Here is a 16,849-nt window from a genome sequence, read left to right as displayed (position 1 = left end):
TCTGACAGCACATATTTTAAAATTAGAACACATGAAGCCGTATTAAAATAGAATGAAAGTGAATTTTCAACATTTAAAGGCGTATGTGTGAACCAAAAAACACACACAATCACTTAAAAACTCCAGATACATATGCAACCAAATCAATACACTTTTTATTGCTTTTAATTGTGTCTGACGGTGTTGACCAAAAACAAGGTATGATCGGAGAAAAACCTGATTTCTGAAAAAAATTCAAAATGGGGAGATTGGCCTTGTGCATTTCTGACCTTTGTCTACGAGGATATACCTTATTATTTTGTAATTCACTTCGTTTTTTTTCTTTCGAGATTACAACCTGTTTTAGCCACTTCCTCAAGAATCAGTGAAATGTGTCATGGAAGACACGTTTCTGTGCAAACAGAAAGTGATGAAAATTATTTTAAAGGTACATTGTGTGAGATTTTTAGTTGTTTATTTCCAGAATTCATGCTGCCCATTCACTAAGTTTACCTTTTTCATGAATACTACCACCACTATCAAATTATTATAAGTATTCATTATGAGTGGAAAAATTAAACTTTTCATACATGAAAAGGGGGATCTTCTCCATGGTCCGCCATTTTTAATTTCCAAAAATAGCCATTTTTAGCTGCAAAAATTACTCTATTGGACCATACTAGAAAATATTTGTTTATTACTTAGTAAACTTTCATGTAAATATCAAATTTGGCAATAGGCAGCCCAGTTTCAATGAGCAGCATAGTTGCAGTACCTTTTTTGACCATTTCCTGCACAGTGTACCTTTAAGTTGTTGCTGAAATCTTACACCACCACCACCTTTTAGGTCAAGGAGATCTGCCAATGGCCCAGACCAGAGCAGCAGGTCACCTTCGTCAACCAAAGCACGAGTGCAGCCAAGTCGACCTTCGCTATTCAGAACTTCAAACAGAACTACTCTGTGGGGGAGGAGCTCCTGGTCACCATCTTTGCCAAGGACTTCGCTGGGCGGCCGAAACGCTATGGAGGAGATTTTTTCCAGGCAAAGGTTCATTCACCCACATTGAAGGTAACTGGAAAAACATTAGGACTAGAGATGAACCGGATCCTGATTTTTAGGATCCTACCGGATACCGCATCCACTGCTTAAGATCTTGCCGGATCCGGAATCAGATACCGGATCCTACGAAAGGGTTGAAACACATAGCCTACTCGCAAACGTGGTCCCTCTTTATTACGTTGGCTAAAACTATTTTTTTGGGCTCATTGGCTTACTGCCACACTGCCTGCACTGGCCGCTTCCAAAGTTCTTCACTCCATGCAGCTATTGGGGTTGTGAAAGACTGACTGAAAAACCTAGGCTAGAGATGCACCAGATCCTGATTTTTAGGTAACTGCCGGATACCGGATCCACTGCTTAAGATCCTGCCAGATCCGGATCCTGTGAAAAACCCTATTATCCTGCCGGATCCGGAACCGGATCTTGGATCCTGTGCATCTCTAATTAGGACTGTATACAGTATGTCCCCGGTTCTCTGAAGGAGTGGAGAGAGACTGCTCTCCTATGGGTAATTCGCATCCTCCGTAGTACTATCACAAATACACGAGACGTGACCCAGGGAGGAGATATTGAGGTCAGCGTTCACCCCAACACACCTGCTAGCTAGCCAAAGTAACCCCATACCGTCTCTGGTGTTAGCTATGCACTGCTTCGACATTTCGTTTCCCATCCTGACTATCAAATCAGTCGCAAACATGTACACATTTTGATGCATTTACATGCACTTCTCTTGTAGTGTTGTAATGCAGCCATAGAAGTCTTTCATCATTTGTCTTGTCACACAAGGCCGTGATGTGCGCTGCTGTGTTAAGGTTTGCTTCGTGCCCTGCCCTCTCCAGATCTACTAGAGCTCCAGCTGGCTTCGGCGTTTCCCACATATTGCATGATATGAAGGCAAAAAGGCTGGCCTTTTCCTGCAATCCTCGGTGGCTATAAAAGGCGGCACGCACCTGCGCATATCCTCATCCACTTCCATCCTGAGCTTTCAACAGCGAGAATGGGGAACGAGAGTGCAGTCTCTATCGTTCCACTGCTCTCCTATGGGAGTTACAAACACTCCCGATCGAATCACCAATTAAACGGGTACCGACCGGAGGTGTGTCGCGCAGGAATAAGTGGAGCCCGTAGGGCGCAGCCAGTGGGCGTTCGGACATGTGGCAGACGCCTGGACAACAGGTTCCTGATCCCCTCACTGACGTCTGCTTAAATATTTTATATATATATATTGTATTTAATATATAAGTTTATAAATATGTGGATGGGAGTGGTAGGAATGATAGCGGACTGGAAGCATCGCGTTTCGGGGATATACCTTTAACAGTCGGAGGCGACGGCATAGGCATAGTTAAATATACAGTTATGTCTTTATCTTCCAGTATTGTATGCAGGGCTCTGAATTAACACTCGCCAATCTACCAGATGAAATCTCAGTTTGGCTGGTAGAGAAAGAAACCTTTCTAGCCACTTTGACCCATTAGTGACTGTGCGTTTGGCTGGTAAGATGAACACCAACTAGCTATTTTGGCAGGTGAAGAAAAAAGTTAATTTAGAGCCCTGATTGTAGATCCATTGTGATTGTGACAAGCACTGCTGGGATTTCTCCCTTTTCCCTTGTGGATAGCAGGCCAGTAGGGGTGTAAATCACAGCCTTCATGACGATACGATACAGTATCGATTTCTTAAATCCGGGATTCGATTTTTTTTCGATACTTAAGAATTCCCCACGATACGATGCGATTCGATTTTTTCCAATTACTTTTCCACTACTATTGTGTTATGGAGCTAGGGCATTGCACAGGGGCCAGCGATTCGATTCTTTTCGATTCTTAAAACTGCCCCACGATACGATGCGATTCGATTCAATCGCCGGCCAATACTCCCGATACATCGATACATTTCGATTTTATTAACATCCCTACAGGCCAGTGTGTTCGGAGAGGTTGTAGACCAGCGTTTCCCAACCTACGCAAGACAAAAAAGGTTGGGAAACACTGTTGTAGACCACCACAACGGGACGTACTCAGTCCACTTCCTAGCCAGCCGTGGCCTAGTGGTTAGAGAGTTGGTCTTTCAATCTAGGGGTTGCCAGTTCGAATCCCCCCTGACCTCTCCCTACATCTCCATCCATGGCTGAAGTGCCCTTGAGCAAGGCACCTAACCCCACATTGCTCCAGGGACTGTAACCAATCCCCTGAAAAATAATAGTTGTAAGTTGCTTTGAATAAATGAAAGCGTCAGCTAAGCTCAATGTAATGTAATGTAATGTAATAATGTTAATTTACAGACCTGATTGTAGGTCAATTGTGATTTTGACTGCAGGGATTTCTCCCTTTTCCCTTGTGGATCGCAGGCCAGTGTGTTCGGAGAGGTCGTAGACCACCATATAGGAAAGCTACCACTTCCAGAGGGCTATCATACCAAATAATGTCCCTCAGGCATGGAGGATTACAAAAAACATTGATAGACTTTGCCAATATGTGAAATTTTGGGTCCTGGCTCACACGCTACTTTTCCCTGTGGCTCGCAGGCCAGTGTGTTCGGAGAGGTTGTAGACCACCACAACGGGACGTACTCAGTCCACTTCCTATTGCCCTGGGCGGGTCCGGCGTCAGTAGCAGTGATTCTGGTCCACTCCAGCGAAGTCATACTGGCGTTGGAGCAACACTGGAGCACCGACACCGATCAGATCATCTTCAGGGGCTACTTCCTCAGCGAGCCTTCTTCTACCAACGGCAGACAAGTGGAGGAGACGGCGATGTGCACCATCAAGTGGCCCGGAGTGTTGCTGCCTGGCACAGGTGACATTAGGGCTGGGCAATATGATGATATATATCGTTATGGTGATATAAAAGTGTATAACGTGACCTTTCTCCTATATCGTTTATATCGCGATAGTAATTTTATCAATTTTATACAATTGAATATCATCTGATTACATTTCATGTTGTCACAATACACACTATAAGTTAATGTAACTGTAAAAATAAAAATAAACAGGTCCATTTTAAAGAAAGGTTGTTTTGCGACATGAAAAAATAAAGAACAAATAAAGAGAATAGCTGAAAACGTACATAATTGTGCTATATCGTGATAAATATCGTTATCGTGATATAAAGTAATAAATATCGTGATGTGTTTTTTTTTCCATATCGCCCAGCCCTAGGTGACATGGCCCCGAAAAACTGCTGCTGCGAGTATCGGGACGGCCGCACAGGTCAAGGACAAATGACAACTCACCTCCCTATACTGTACACCAGGGGTGGGAAACCTTTCTCATTCGAAGGGCCACTTCAAATTCATCCGAGGGCCCTAAAAAGTCCTCCAAGGGCCCTACTATGAACACAAACGAGGATTTTCCCCTTCACTTTAGGCCTATATTGAAGGCAGCCACATTTAAACAAACACCACCTTCTTTAAGTTCCCTGTCATATGTCATATTTCATGTGAAGCTGAATAACATTAAAATGATATCGGGGGCTGGATAAAACGGCCTCAAGGGTTGCAAACGGCCCTAGAGACAAAAGCTCCCCATCCCTGGCCCTCGAGACATAGGTTCCCCACCCCTGGCCCTCGAGACATAGGTTCCACACCCCTGGCCCTCGAGACATAGGTTCCACACCCCTGGCCCTCGAGACATAGGTTCCCGACCCCTGGCCCTCGAGACATAGGTTCCACACCCCTGGCCCTCGAGACATAGGTTCCCGACCCCTGGCCCTCGAGACATAGGTTCCCCACCCCTGGCCCTCGACACATAGGTTCCCCACCCCTGGCCCTCGACACATAGGTTCCCCACCCCTGGCCCTCGACACATAGGTTCCCCACCCCTGGCCCTCGAGACATAGGTTCCCCACCCCTGGCCCTCGAGACATAGGTTCCCCACCCCTCGAGACATGGGTTCCCCAACCCTCGCCCTCGAGACATAGGTTCCCCACCCCTGGCCCTCGAGACATAGGTTCCCCACCCCTGGCCCTCGAGACATAGGTTCCCCACCCCTGGCCCTCGAGACATAGGTTCCCCACCCCTGGCCCTCGAGACATAGGTTCCCCACCCCTGGCCCTCGAGACATAGGTTCCCCACCTCTGGCCCTCGAGACATAGGTTCCTCACCCCTGGCCCTCGAGACATAGGTTCCCCACCCCTGGTATACACCTTCAAATCCATGCTCAAAACACACCGCTTCACTCTTGCTTTCTCATCACTATGGAAACTGAGATTCTATTATGTATTCTTTGTTCAATTATTTATTCTTTATTTTTGTTGTTTTATTTTACTCTCTTTAGTTTTATCTTGCCTTGTTGTTTTATTTTACTCTCTTTAGTTTTATCTTGCCTTGTTGTTTTATTTTACTCTCTTTAGTTTTATCTTGCCTTGTTGTTTTATTTTACTCTCTTTAGTTTTATCTTGCCTTGTTGTTTTATTTTACTCTCTTTAGTTTTATCTTGCCTTGTTGTTCTGTATAATTTGCCGCCTCTGTGCCTTTTAACATCCACCTCTAACTTTTAGTTGCTGCTTTGCATTTTAACATGTATTGTATTTAATATTTATTGCTCACATTTGTTTTGTTTTGATTGTCGTCCTACTACTTACTAGTTATTATACTTATTATAATTATAATAATAATAATAATTATTATTATTATTAGGTCTGACATGATTACTGTCCTACTACTTACTATGGGGCACCTAAGTCACGCCCTTCTACTTCCGATCCGTGGGGCTGGAGCTCTCAAAATTTTGAATGAGAGTTAATGGAGCGAGTCAAGCTAAATCCTCATCCCGTTTGGCATGTGCTCCGGATTTCACATATGATGACAGTGAATTTGAAAGGTTTGGCTTTGCGTCGTAAGACCACTCATTTTCGACACGCAAGAAACATTATTTTAGCTTTTGTGCAAAACTGTGTTAGAGACTACACGTGCGCCTCGCATATCTGACGTGAACCGAGGCACAGCCAACCCTACCGCTGCACCTCGGCTTAAGTGGCTGCACGTCGGACATGCGACGTCTGTTGTGTAGTCCAAATAATTACATATTTTTGCACACACACAACTCAAAAATCGCTTGCCAAGTGGAGTCAACAAGCACGCCATTGGTTGTTATTAATTCTGAGGCACAGCATATGTGTGATAGACAGGGAAATGCGAGGTGGATCGGGAAATAGCTTTGATCAGTCCATTACAGCCCAGTCAAAAGTTTTTGTGTTCCCAGCCCCACGAGCCGCCCGGAAGGGGTGGAGACTTAGGTGCCCCATTATGTCCTGTGAAGGGTCCTTGAGTCTCTTAAAGGTCAACTGCGCTATTTTGAACTTCAAGCCCATTTTCTGAGTTAAAACCCCACTCACCGTTTTTGTTACTATTTGCCCCATTTTTTTTTGCCATCGTTTTCAATAGTTGTTTGGTTTTAAGCCTATGCACATCACTGATGTATGTAGATATTGAAAATATTTCTTTTATATTTTGTATTTAATATATACGTTTATAAAAAGGTGGACGGGAGTGGTAGGAATGATGGGGGACTGGAAGCGTCGCGTTTCGGAGATATACCTTTAGCAGTCGGAGGGGACTGCCTAGGCCTAGTTTTTTATTTGATATTTTTTGTGAATTAAAGAAAAAAAAATATTTACAAAGTGATACATAAAACATGACAGAAGCCACGTTTCGCAACAAAAAAAAGTGTGGGATATCAGTGAATACCCCTAAACATTTGGTGAGTTGCACAGTCTTGAAAACAAATGTTTAGGGTGCATTTAGGAACATATCTGGCGAGCCATAGACGGCCATTCTAAAGCCGGTTGAGACTGTGTTTAACCGGATCACACCGCACTCTCGATTAAAAGGTGCTAAACATAAACAAAAACTGTGTAAAATTGACAGAAAAATGTCTGCACACTTAAATCCCCTTTGTGTTCTTTTTAATAATAGGCCAGGCTTTCGGTCTACTGACCTTCCTCAGGGCTCAAGCTGGCTGAGACGAAATCCAAATAACGAAGACAGCAGCAAGCATGAAATAAACAGTGAGGGGGGTTCTAAAACATTGCAGACAACTCAGAAAAGTGGCTTAATGTTGAAAATTATGCAGTTGTTCCTTAAGAGGCACTCCAAATAAAATGTATTTTTATCATTATGATTAGGTTTGACGTGGCAATGCCACCGCCCAAAAACTCTGCCCTGCGATGCCCTGATATACCAGAGAACGGGTGACTACACCGACCATTTCACGCCGTTCGAGAAGAAGCTCATGCAAGGGTAACCGAAACCAGAGGGTCTCAATGGGGACCCCCCTTTTGGACTTTTTTTTCTTAGGGGGGTGGTTGGTTTAGCCACCTAGTGACGCAACAGCTTCAGCGTTGCTACCAGTCAGGGCCTCGTTTCCGAAAGGGCTTTAAGTACTACTTAACGCTACGTGCTACTTAAGTTCACACGTAACACCATCGTAGAGCTCACGGAGCGTTTCCCAAAGCCAACTTAGCAAAGAACCATCGCAGGTTGACACGTAACTCTAAGAGCGCTAAGATTGATCGTAACGGCATGGCACAGTGGAGACACCCACAGTATATGAAGGGAAAAGAAGAAATTTACGCATAAGATTGCTGTTTTAACACGCGAGTGGCATGGCACAGTGGAGACACCCACAGGAAAAGAGGAAACTTGCGCTTCAAGTTGATGTTTTAAGACGGGAGTGTAGCCTAAATATCATGGCACCACAGTTGACACTGTAACGAGAATAAGAAGGTAACATTAATTGTGTAAGTGTGTAAAATAAAAGCAACGTGTTTGGAAAATATTTTACAGGCAGTAAAATAGTTCAGCTGTGTTTGATAAATCAGGGCATTATTAAACTGTGATCAATCATAATTTGTGTGGGTGCTTCGTGAACAAGAACAAGGCATCCACACGCAAAATAAATAGGGGGCTTCGGCGACCAGAGACAAGAGTGGTGATGTCGGAAGTCCACTACCGAAACATTAAAAAAAGAAAATCGGTCAGCGAGTCGTTGCGCCCTCTTTCATTTTCAAATACCCTAAGAAAGGGAAGGCGACGCAGAAAAGACACGATAGTTGTAGGCTAAGGGTAAACTATGACATAAAAAGGCAGCGATGGGGTGCAAAATGTTCCTCACAGTTGTTAAAGCCTTGAGTGCGCCGTACTTTGCGCGCCGCTCCCCAAATGCGCATCCCAATTTGGAACTCCTAGGCCTACTTGTCTTCTTAAATATTAAGCACGGTAGCCAACTGCACGCGCTTTGTCTGGTTTAACGGCGTATCTCATGGTTTTGCATGATTTCATTGTGTGTGAGCATTTTATTTCATTTGCCAACAATAACTCCTGGCGATAGTTGCAAACTGCTACAAATGTAGTCCCACCCTTATAGAAAACAACTTTTGATAGGCCTACTGACACACGCCTTACATTTTGTAAATGGTTTAGCAGCATGACGGCGCAGTTCACTCCGAGGACACTTCAGCACCACATATGTGGACAGCGATCCTTAAGAGCGACGCTACGAATGATCTTAGAGGCTGTGCACGCGCGTTCATGTACAAGTGTCTTTGGGAAACAGTCGTAGGAAATCTAAGAACATTCGTAGGATCACTGGTTAACGACACACGTAAGGCTAAGAACCATCGTTATCGGGAAACGAGGCCCAGGTCAGGAGTCAATGCAAGTACTTTCTGGGTTCTTGGAACTTGGAAACATACAGTGCGGGGAACATAGGACCCTTTTTCTAAAAAAAAAAAAAAGGGTTTTAAGTTCCCCGATCCCATACAAAGACAGGGGAACATAGGGCCCGGGAAACATAGGACCCGGGGAACATAGGATCCGGCATAGGACCCGAGGAACATAGGACCCGGGGAACATGGGTACCAGAGAATAGTAGGCCTATATGAGAGAGAGATAAATCAGGCGGCTTCTTCTTCGGTATTCACTTTACGTCGGGTGAACGCCCCTGTAGGAGACCTTGGATTAGGAGACCTTCGGAGTCTTGAGGTGGAGAATAAATGGAATCCCCTTTGCGTAGCGCACGTCTTGTGCAAACACCACGAAACAACACTGGTGGGCCTCATCACTAAGGGCGATGAGACCCACTACAGAGAAGAAGTAGACCTGCTGGCCAGATGGTGCAAAGACAACAACCTCCTGCTGAATGTCAACAAGACCAAGGAGATTGTTGTCAACTTTCAGAGGGTCCAAAAACAACTGCCACCACTGACCATCGACGGTGATGCTGTGGAGAGAGTGAGCAGCACCAAGTTCCTTGGAGTGCACATCAGCGACGACCTCTCTTGGACCACCAACACTACATCACTGGCGAAGAAGGCCCATCAGCGTCTCTACTTCTTGCGCAAACTAAAGAAGGCAAGTGCTACACCCTCCATCATGACAACATTCTACAGAGGAACCATAGAGAGCGTCGTGTCCAGCTGCATCACAGTGTGGGGAGGAAGCTGCACGGAGAAAAACAGGAAGACACTCAAGCGTGTTGTGAACACAGCGAAGAAGATCATTGGAGTACCACTCCCCTCCCTGCAGGACATTTACACCGCACGCCTCACCCGAAAAGCACTGATGATCATCAAAGACACAAGCCACCCTGCACACAAACTGTTCAGCCTCCTGCCCTCTGGAAAGAGGTACAGGCGCCTCCGTTCCCGTACCACCAGGCTTACAAGCAGCACGATGCATCAAGCAATCAAGATACTGAACACTCAACCCACTCTCCCTTCACTGTCAGCCTCTAGCCAGCCAGGCCACTGACAACGCTCCCCCCCCTCATCCCCACCACCATATCTGCGACTGAACACTCCACCTGCACTACTACATCTGTGACTGAACTTTCAACCTGCACTAACTCAAAACATACACATGCACACACACACACACACACACACACACCACACACACACACACACACACACACACACACACACACACACACACACACACAAGCACACTGCACTTTCTGCACTAAACCCAAACATACACACACTGACACACAACTCATACTCACACACATACACACACACACACACACACACACATACACAGGTACACACACACAGACGCACACCGCACTTTCTACCTGCACTAAACACACACACACACACACACACACACACACACACACACACACACACACACACACACACACGCACACAAAACACATACAAACACACACACACACATACTGCTGCTGGTGTATTTAAATAAAAACCTTTTTTAATTATTTATTTCTTCAAATGCTACTATTACTATGTCAGAACGCTATAAAGGACTTTTAGGAAAAATAACAACAAAATACCTCCTCTTAATGTATGTTCTCTACAAGTCTTCTGTTGTCCAGTCTTGCACTTTAAATGTCTGTATGAGCAATGTCTACGTCCATACTGTCTATGTCCATGTATGAGTACTGTCTATGTCTATACTGTCTATGTCCTTACCTAGATTAGTCTATGTCTGCATGGGAGAGCAAGAAACGCAATTTCAAATTCTTTGTATGACCAGTGCATGTAAAGAAATTGACAATAAACTTGACTTGACTTGACTTGACTTGACTTGACTTGACTAGAAAAGAGAAGAAGGAGGGACAACGCTAGCCAGGCTGCGCCCTCCTAGTGACGCAACACCTTCGGCGGCGTTGCTTCAGATCAAATCGCGATTGCAAGTCTATGATAATCAGGCAAGGACAACGCCCTCTTAGGAGACCGAATTTTGAGCACACGCCTTTGCATTGGATGGGCGGGTTTTAACACATCTTACTCTATTAGAAGATTCTTTGTAGGTACGCTGCCTTCGTCCAGCATCTGTGCTTTGTGTTTCCTCAGAACTCAGTCCCGGTGGCTGAACGGAGACAAACGCCAGATCAAGATCATTTCTACAAATGCAGTTGTTGGTATGCTACACGATGAGATAAACACCCAAAAAGCGCGCACGCGGGCGCGGAAATATCCTCTCTATAATGTACTCCTCTCTACATATAACCTCCGCCTTCACTCTGTGCCAACATATCAGGGTTTTTTTTTTTTTTTTTCACACATTTGTAGTTTTTCCAAGTAACAATGAATGTGCACATCATTTTCTTCCCCGTGTGTTGTTCAGTACTTAAATTTACTGCCATAGCTTAGCATAATCACTGGAAGTGTCTAACAGCGTTTTTAACACCTAGTCCCTTTCAGCCATTTAAGAGAACTCAAACCTGTGACTCAGCATTTTCTGTGTGTGTGAGTGCAAGTTAGTTGTGTGAGTTACAATATGCGACCTTGCCTCCTCCACTTGTGCTTGTGGCCTCGCCCCACCTCCTGGCCCCTCCTCCGTGGAGAAAACGATAAATTTTCTCAGCTGTCAGCCTAGCCACAACAACTCTTGAGGGACTGTTTTTCATTCGCCATCCCAATTGCAAAGGAGAAGAAGGCTTTACAATTGAGCTTTTGCAAGACATTGAAATATAATGCTGTGGTCAGTGATGTCATCATGACATTACTTCCTGGTACGAGGAGACAAGCACAAGTGGAGGAGGCAAGGTCGCATATTGTAACACACTCTTTGTGTGTGTTTGTGTTCCTTAGAGAGGAAATGTCTTCCTAATGAAGATTTCTGTCCCGTGCTGTCTCTCTCTCTGTTGAAGGGAGAGGGAGGAACGTGTGCCGGGCGGGCTTGCCCACGCCAGTGCCTGCAGGGTTCTTCTATAACGATGTCTGGACTTCATTTGTGTGCGCCACTGGTCATTTTCAAGGGGCGGACTCGGCAGCGTGTCTGAGGAACAGGCACATCCACATCATCGGGGACTCCACCCTCCTCCAGTGGTTTCACTACCTCAACCAGACCATACCCAGTAAGATCACTGCACACTGTGTCTGTGTCTGTGTATGTATTAGTGTGTGTGTGTATCAGGGCTTGACATTAACTTTTTCACCCACAGGCCACTGTGGCTAGTGGTTTTCCCGAGTCACCTTTTCATGTCGCCTTTGGAGTACCTGCCAGGTGATCTTGTTGTTTTTGTTTTGCTTTTATTTGCAGCTCTGAAACGTCTGGAGCTCCACTCTCTGATGAACGTGGGTCCTCACCTGGCGGTCGACGTGGAGAACAACATTGATGTCCACCACCGTGCACACGGCATTCCCTACCAACACAAAATCTTTAAAATGAAAATGACATCGCTTCAGTATATTGAAAACCTCATTGACGAAATGGACGGCGGGCCGCGGACTGTGCTCGTCTTCACCATGTCCGCCCACTTCGCCGGCTTGCCGCTGTCCTACTTCGTCCACCGCGTGACTCTTGTGCGGCGCGCAGTCGTGTCGCTGTTGAGACGAGCGCCGCAGACGAAGGTCATCATCAAGTCTCCCAACACGTCAACTTTGGTAAGCATCTGCTTAGGTGGTCCTGCTGGTCCATTACAACATGTCATCATGCATAGGCGTATCTATGGCACGCTGATTTGAACCCACTATCGCGTGTGTCCAATACGCATTTCCTAGTTAAGGCGTGCTCCACAACGCCCAGTGACAGGTTAGGTTTAGGGATGGTTTTGGTTTAGGCACAAATTAGGTAGAAATTTGCCTAATCTCGCTGTTCTTGGCAACAGTAAAGCAGCAGAAACATTGCTTTACTGACAGCTTAAGTTTAGGGGTGGTTTTGGTTAGGGCACAGCAAAGCATATTTGCGTTCAGTAACAGAAATGCGCTGTGACAAAACAAAATCGCTGACACGGCGGGAAAACTACTCAAACCTCGTCACGTGTCAAAAGTGTATGAAAGCGCTTTACCGTTGCGTTGAGGAGCACGCTTTAACTTCAAAATGCATCACACCAAAACGCTGAATGCACTAACGTGCGATACATACGCTAAAGCATGACGACAGCCTGTCCATTAATACATTGTCTAGGAGTCCATTTCTGAATCTTGTCTGATCATTTGATCAATCGGAAAATCCAAAATGGTCATCAATGTTTGTGTCAGTGTTGCCAGATGTGTCTTATTAAATCCCGCCCAAAAGATTCTCAAAAACCGCCAAAATGCGCTAAATTCCGCCCAAATTCAACAAATTACATTGACTTCTATGAGCCTAAAACGACTGGAAAAAACGCCAAATGGCCAATTTTCCCCGTTTTTACCCGCAGATGCTCATCCCAAGTAGCCCAATTGGGCGAGCACCCGCCTAATCTGGCAACACTGGTTTGTGTGCTCTTGTTGTGAGCCTCAACACTCACAGATGAAGTGAAACAGAAAGGATAATGTGTGTGTGTGTGTGTGTGTGTGTCCCCTGGGCCCCTGCAGAGTGAGCCAAGGACTCCAGCCCAGGGCCACAGGGACAAATACACACTGACCGCTAGAGCAGTGGTTCCCAACCTATGGGTCGGGACCCAACCTATGGGTCGCCAAAGATCCACAGTGGGTCGCGAATCCCTCCTGATTTAAAGGGGTTTCTTTTTACTGTAATACCATATATAGCCTATACGTGACAAAGCATGTAAACTAATATATGCATAGAAGCAACAAAATGTGATTAAACATTTATTCTATATTTGACTGAAGACAAATTTTGGAATCAAATGATAACTAATGAGTTTTCGCCGGAAACAGAGTATCATGTGACTCCCTCTTGTGTGGGCGCTCGCACGGGTGGGTCACCACAGCTTACAACGGTAAAAATATGGTTACCTGAAGAAAAAGGTTGGGAACCACTGGCCTTTAGAGGCCCCTGAACCCAAAATTATATACCATTTTTGAGTGGACCAAAATGCTATCTGAAGCAGAGTTGATTTAAACTCTTCAAGAGTCATATCAACATTAGTATTTCTTTATTCGGTATTTACTGTGTGATTTTGCCATCGACTATCAGTTGAACTGATTTTCTCGTGTGTGTGTGTGTGTGTGTGTGTGTGTGTGTGTGTGTGTGTGTGTGTGTGTGTGTGTGTGTGTGTGTGTGATTGATTTGCAGACCATGCACCGCAGCCTCTGGTTCTACTACATGCACTATCGATTCCTGCGGGAAACATTCCGTGACATGGGCGTGTACTTCCTGGACGTGTGGCAGATGACTTCCTGTCACTACCTGACGTACGACATGCATCCAAAAGAGGTCATCATCAGGAACGAAGTGGACCTGCTCCTCTCCTTCATCTGCCCTAAGTAAATACGACATGCATCCACAAGAGGTTGTGTGTGTGTGTGTGTGTGTGTGTGTGTGTGTGTGTGTGTGTGTGTGTGTGTGTGTGTGTGTGTGTGTGTGTGTGCGTTACGACCTCCATCCACAAGAGGTCATCATCAGGAACGAAGTGGACCTGCTCCTCTCCTTCATCTGCCCCAAGAAACAGGCATCGGCTAGAGACGATTGATCAGTGTTGGAGTATAGGGGGGTGTCACGATAACCGTACCGTACCGTACACTGTGAGCTTTACATTGCATTACAGTACATTGCAGTTTTCTGAAGATTATTTCATTCATGATTTGCTGAATATTAATTGGTCTAGGTTAGAACTTATTCCCTATGTTGAGGACGCCTGGATTTTTTTTCATTCAGAGGTTCTTAAAGTGATTGACAAACATGCACCATGGGTATCAGTGAAGGTTAAAGTGTACCTCCGGGATTTTGGACACCAGGCCTCATTTCCGAGTCAGCCAGGGTGTAAACAATGTGTCCAGAACGTTTTTTTCACATTCCATGCAGTCCTTGTGAATTCTCATATCCATGTTGCTAAGCTAGCGCAAGTGAACGGGGATGGTAGTAGCCTGCCCCCAAAAATAGTCTTATCCCGTTTAAACAACATTCAAAACAAAACCGTTATTATACCATACTGCAAGTGTAAATGTTTGTCTTAGTAGAATGAAGTTTGAAATTAAACCAACCTTGCACTGCGTGGATTTTGCCATGTTGAGAGACTATTTTCTCGGGGTCGGCGGAATTTTACTTTGCTCTCTTCAGTTGTGATGTAGCCCACCCACCCACTGCAGGGACCCGCAAGAGACATTGCAAATCAAGGCTAGTTCTACAACTGCTTTCGGATCGGATCGAATAGAGGGTTAAAACCCAATGACATCGCACCATGGTACATCAGTGTGTATATACCAACTGCAATAATAAAGCCCACAGATGGGTATCGGCAAGTTTCCATTGGTTTCCGTGAAAGATGTTGAAAGAACCAAACTCTGGCTCCTGGCTGCAGGGCTACATCAACACACCGATGGAGACGCTCCGTAAGCTACCCCGGTGCTTTGCAGTGACCACTTCAGTCCCGACGACTTCACAAAGTCCTTCTCGAAGTCTAATACCTACACGGAAAACTCTAAAAGTGTCCGCGGTGCCAACCGCATTCCCAGATCTACATTTTGTGGCGCGCACCAACAGTCTCCGAAGAACAGGTTTGCCATGCTTTTTGCTTCTATGATGGTAGCCCAGTGGTATAATGGCTTCGCCTACGTTAGCCAAAACTTGGGCTAGAAGTTACCCTTTTGGATTGGCATGTTGTAATGCTTTACTGTTATTTTGTGTAATTGCTGTGACAAATGGCATTAGACATGACTTGCCGTATTCCTATGGATTCACAAGTTACGCAACGCTATGTGATCTGGCTTGACATTGTGAAATATGTCACTCGTAGCTCTAGTTATTATTACATGGAATGTTTTTTGAGACGAGATGGAATGGGAGGATGAAAGGGAGAAGAGTGTGCGTTCTGTTCGCCAACATGCTGTGTAGACACACGGGTCATCTAGTAACAACCAAACATTGTTATGGCATATGTTTCAATGTTACGAAAGATTTACAAAGTCGGACAGAAAGCATTACTCTTGATGTTTGCGAGCGAGGTCAGGGAGAGGGGAAAACCGTTCAGTTTTACAAACTTCAAAGATGTTGGAGTTCGCTCTATGGAAAAGTTATGGATGTGTCAAACGAAGCTAGGATTTGTACTAGGAATATCACTCCGCGGCTGTCAAGCTTTCAAATTAGGGAACACAAATTGCTGATGGTGATCAAACATGATTGCAATGTTGGTTTAATTTCAAACTTCATTCTATCAAGACAAGTATTTACACTTGCAGTCTGGCATAATAATGGGGTTGTTTTGAATGTTGTTGCAACCGGATAAGACTATTTTTGGGGGCAGGCTACTACCATCCCCGTTCACTTGCGCTAGCTTAGCAACATGGATATGAGAATTCACAAGGACTGCATGGAATGTGAAAAAAACGTTCTGGACACATTGTTTACACCCTGGCTGACTCGGAAATGAGGCCTGGTGTCCAAAATCCCGGAGGTACACTTTAACTTCCCATGCGTTGGCTCCCAAAACGGGAAAACACGTTTTTGAGGGTTTTTTTGTGGATTCTGAATCTACACATTCTAATGCACATTCTGTGTGATTTTCATAATTATGTGATGAACAGAACTCACATAGATCATGAAAACACCTACAGTCAAAACTCCTACAAAGTCATTATTTGGATATTTCATCTGTGCAACTTATCACAACAGTATTTTTGAGTGTTATCACAGCGAATGAAGTCATGCACACTTCCTGTTCACGTCACATCAAGGTGCCTGGGTAATCAAAACATACCTAGCTTCCTGTCAGGGCTTTGCTAGCTTATCGTAAACACAGACCTACAGAAGGATAAAGAGGTTTGCTGTCATCAAATTAATGGAAGTTTGGAATGAAAAAACAGCACAACACAGCAGCAGAAACTAACGTTGGTGAATGTACTTCGGCACATCTACTTTTTGCTATTGAATGACTGACATGCCCATCAGGATACACTAGTAACTAGCTCTTCCAGTGATAATATTAGCAGTAAACAGAAGTGATCCAGGTGT

At 44.9% G+C, this 16,849-nt stretch overlaps 1 protein-coding gene across 1 annotated transcript; it reads left to right on the top strand.

The window, feature by feature from the left end:
- Nucleotides 1-3,761: 3,761 nt before the first annotated feature.
- Nucleotides 3,762-14,170, top strand: LOC134448834 (NXPE family member 3-like). Its single transcript, XM_063198503.1, has 7 exons — nt 3,762-3,837; nt 4,197-4,253; nt 7,168-7,282; nt 10,861-10,928; nt 11,661-11,867; nt 12,053-12,396; nt 13,976-14,170. Exons 1-7 carry the CDS (start codon nt 3,795-3,797, stop codon nt 14,168-14,170), a joined length of 1,029 nt encoding a protein of 342 aa, XP_063054573.1. The 5' UTR covers nt 3,762-3,794.
- The last annotated feature ends 2,679 nt before the right edge of the window (nt 14,171-16,849 follow it).

Source organism: Engraulis encrasicolus, chromosome 5 (assembly GCF_034702125.1).
Source record: "Engraulis encrasicolus isolate BLACKSEA-1 chromosome 5, IST_EnEncr_1.0, whole genome shotgun sequence".
In the NCBI taxonomy this organism is placed as follows: Eukaryota; Metazoa; Chordata; class Actinopteri; order Clupeiformes; family Engraulidae; genus Engraulis; species Engraulis encrasicolus.
This window is presented reverse-complemented; position numbering and strand designations above follow the sequence as displayed.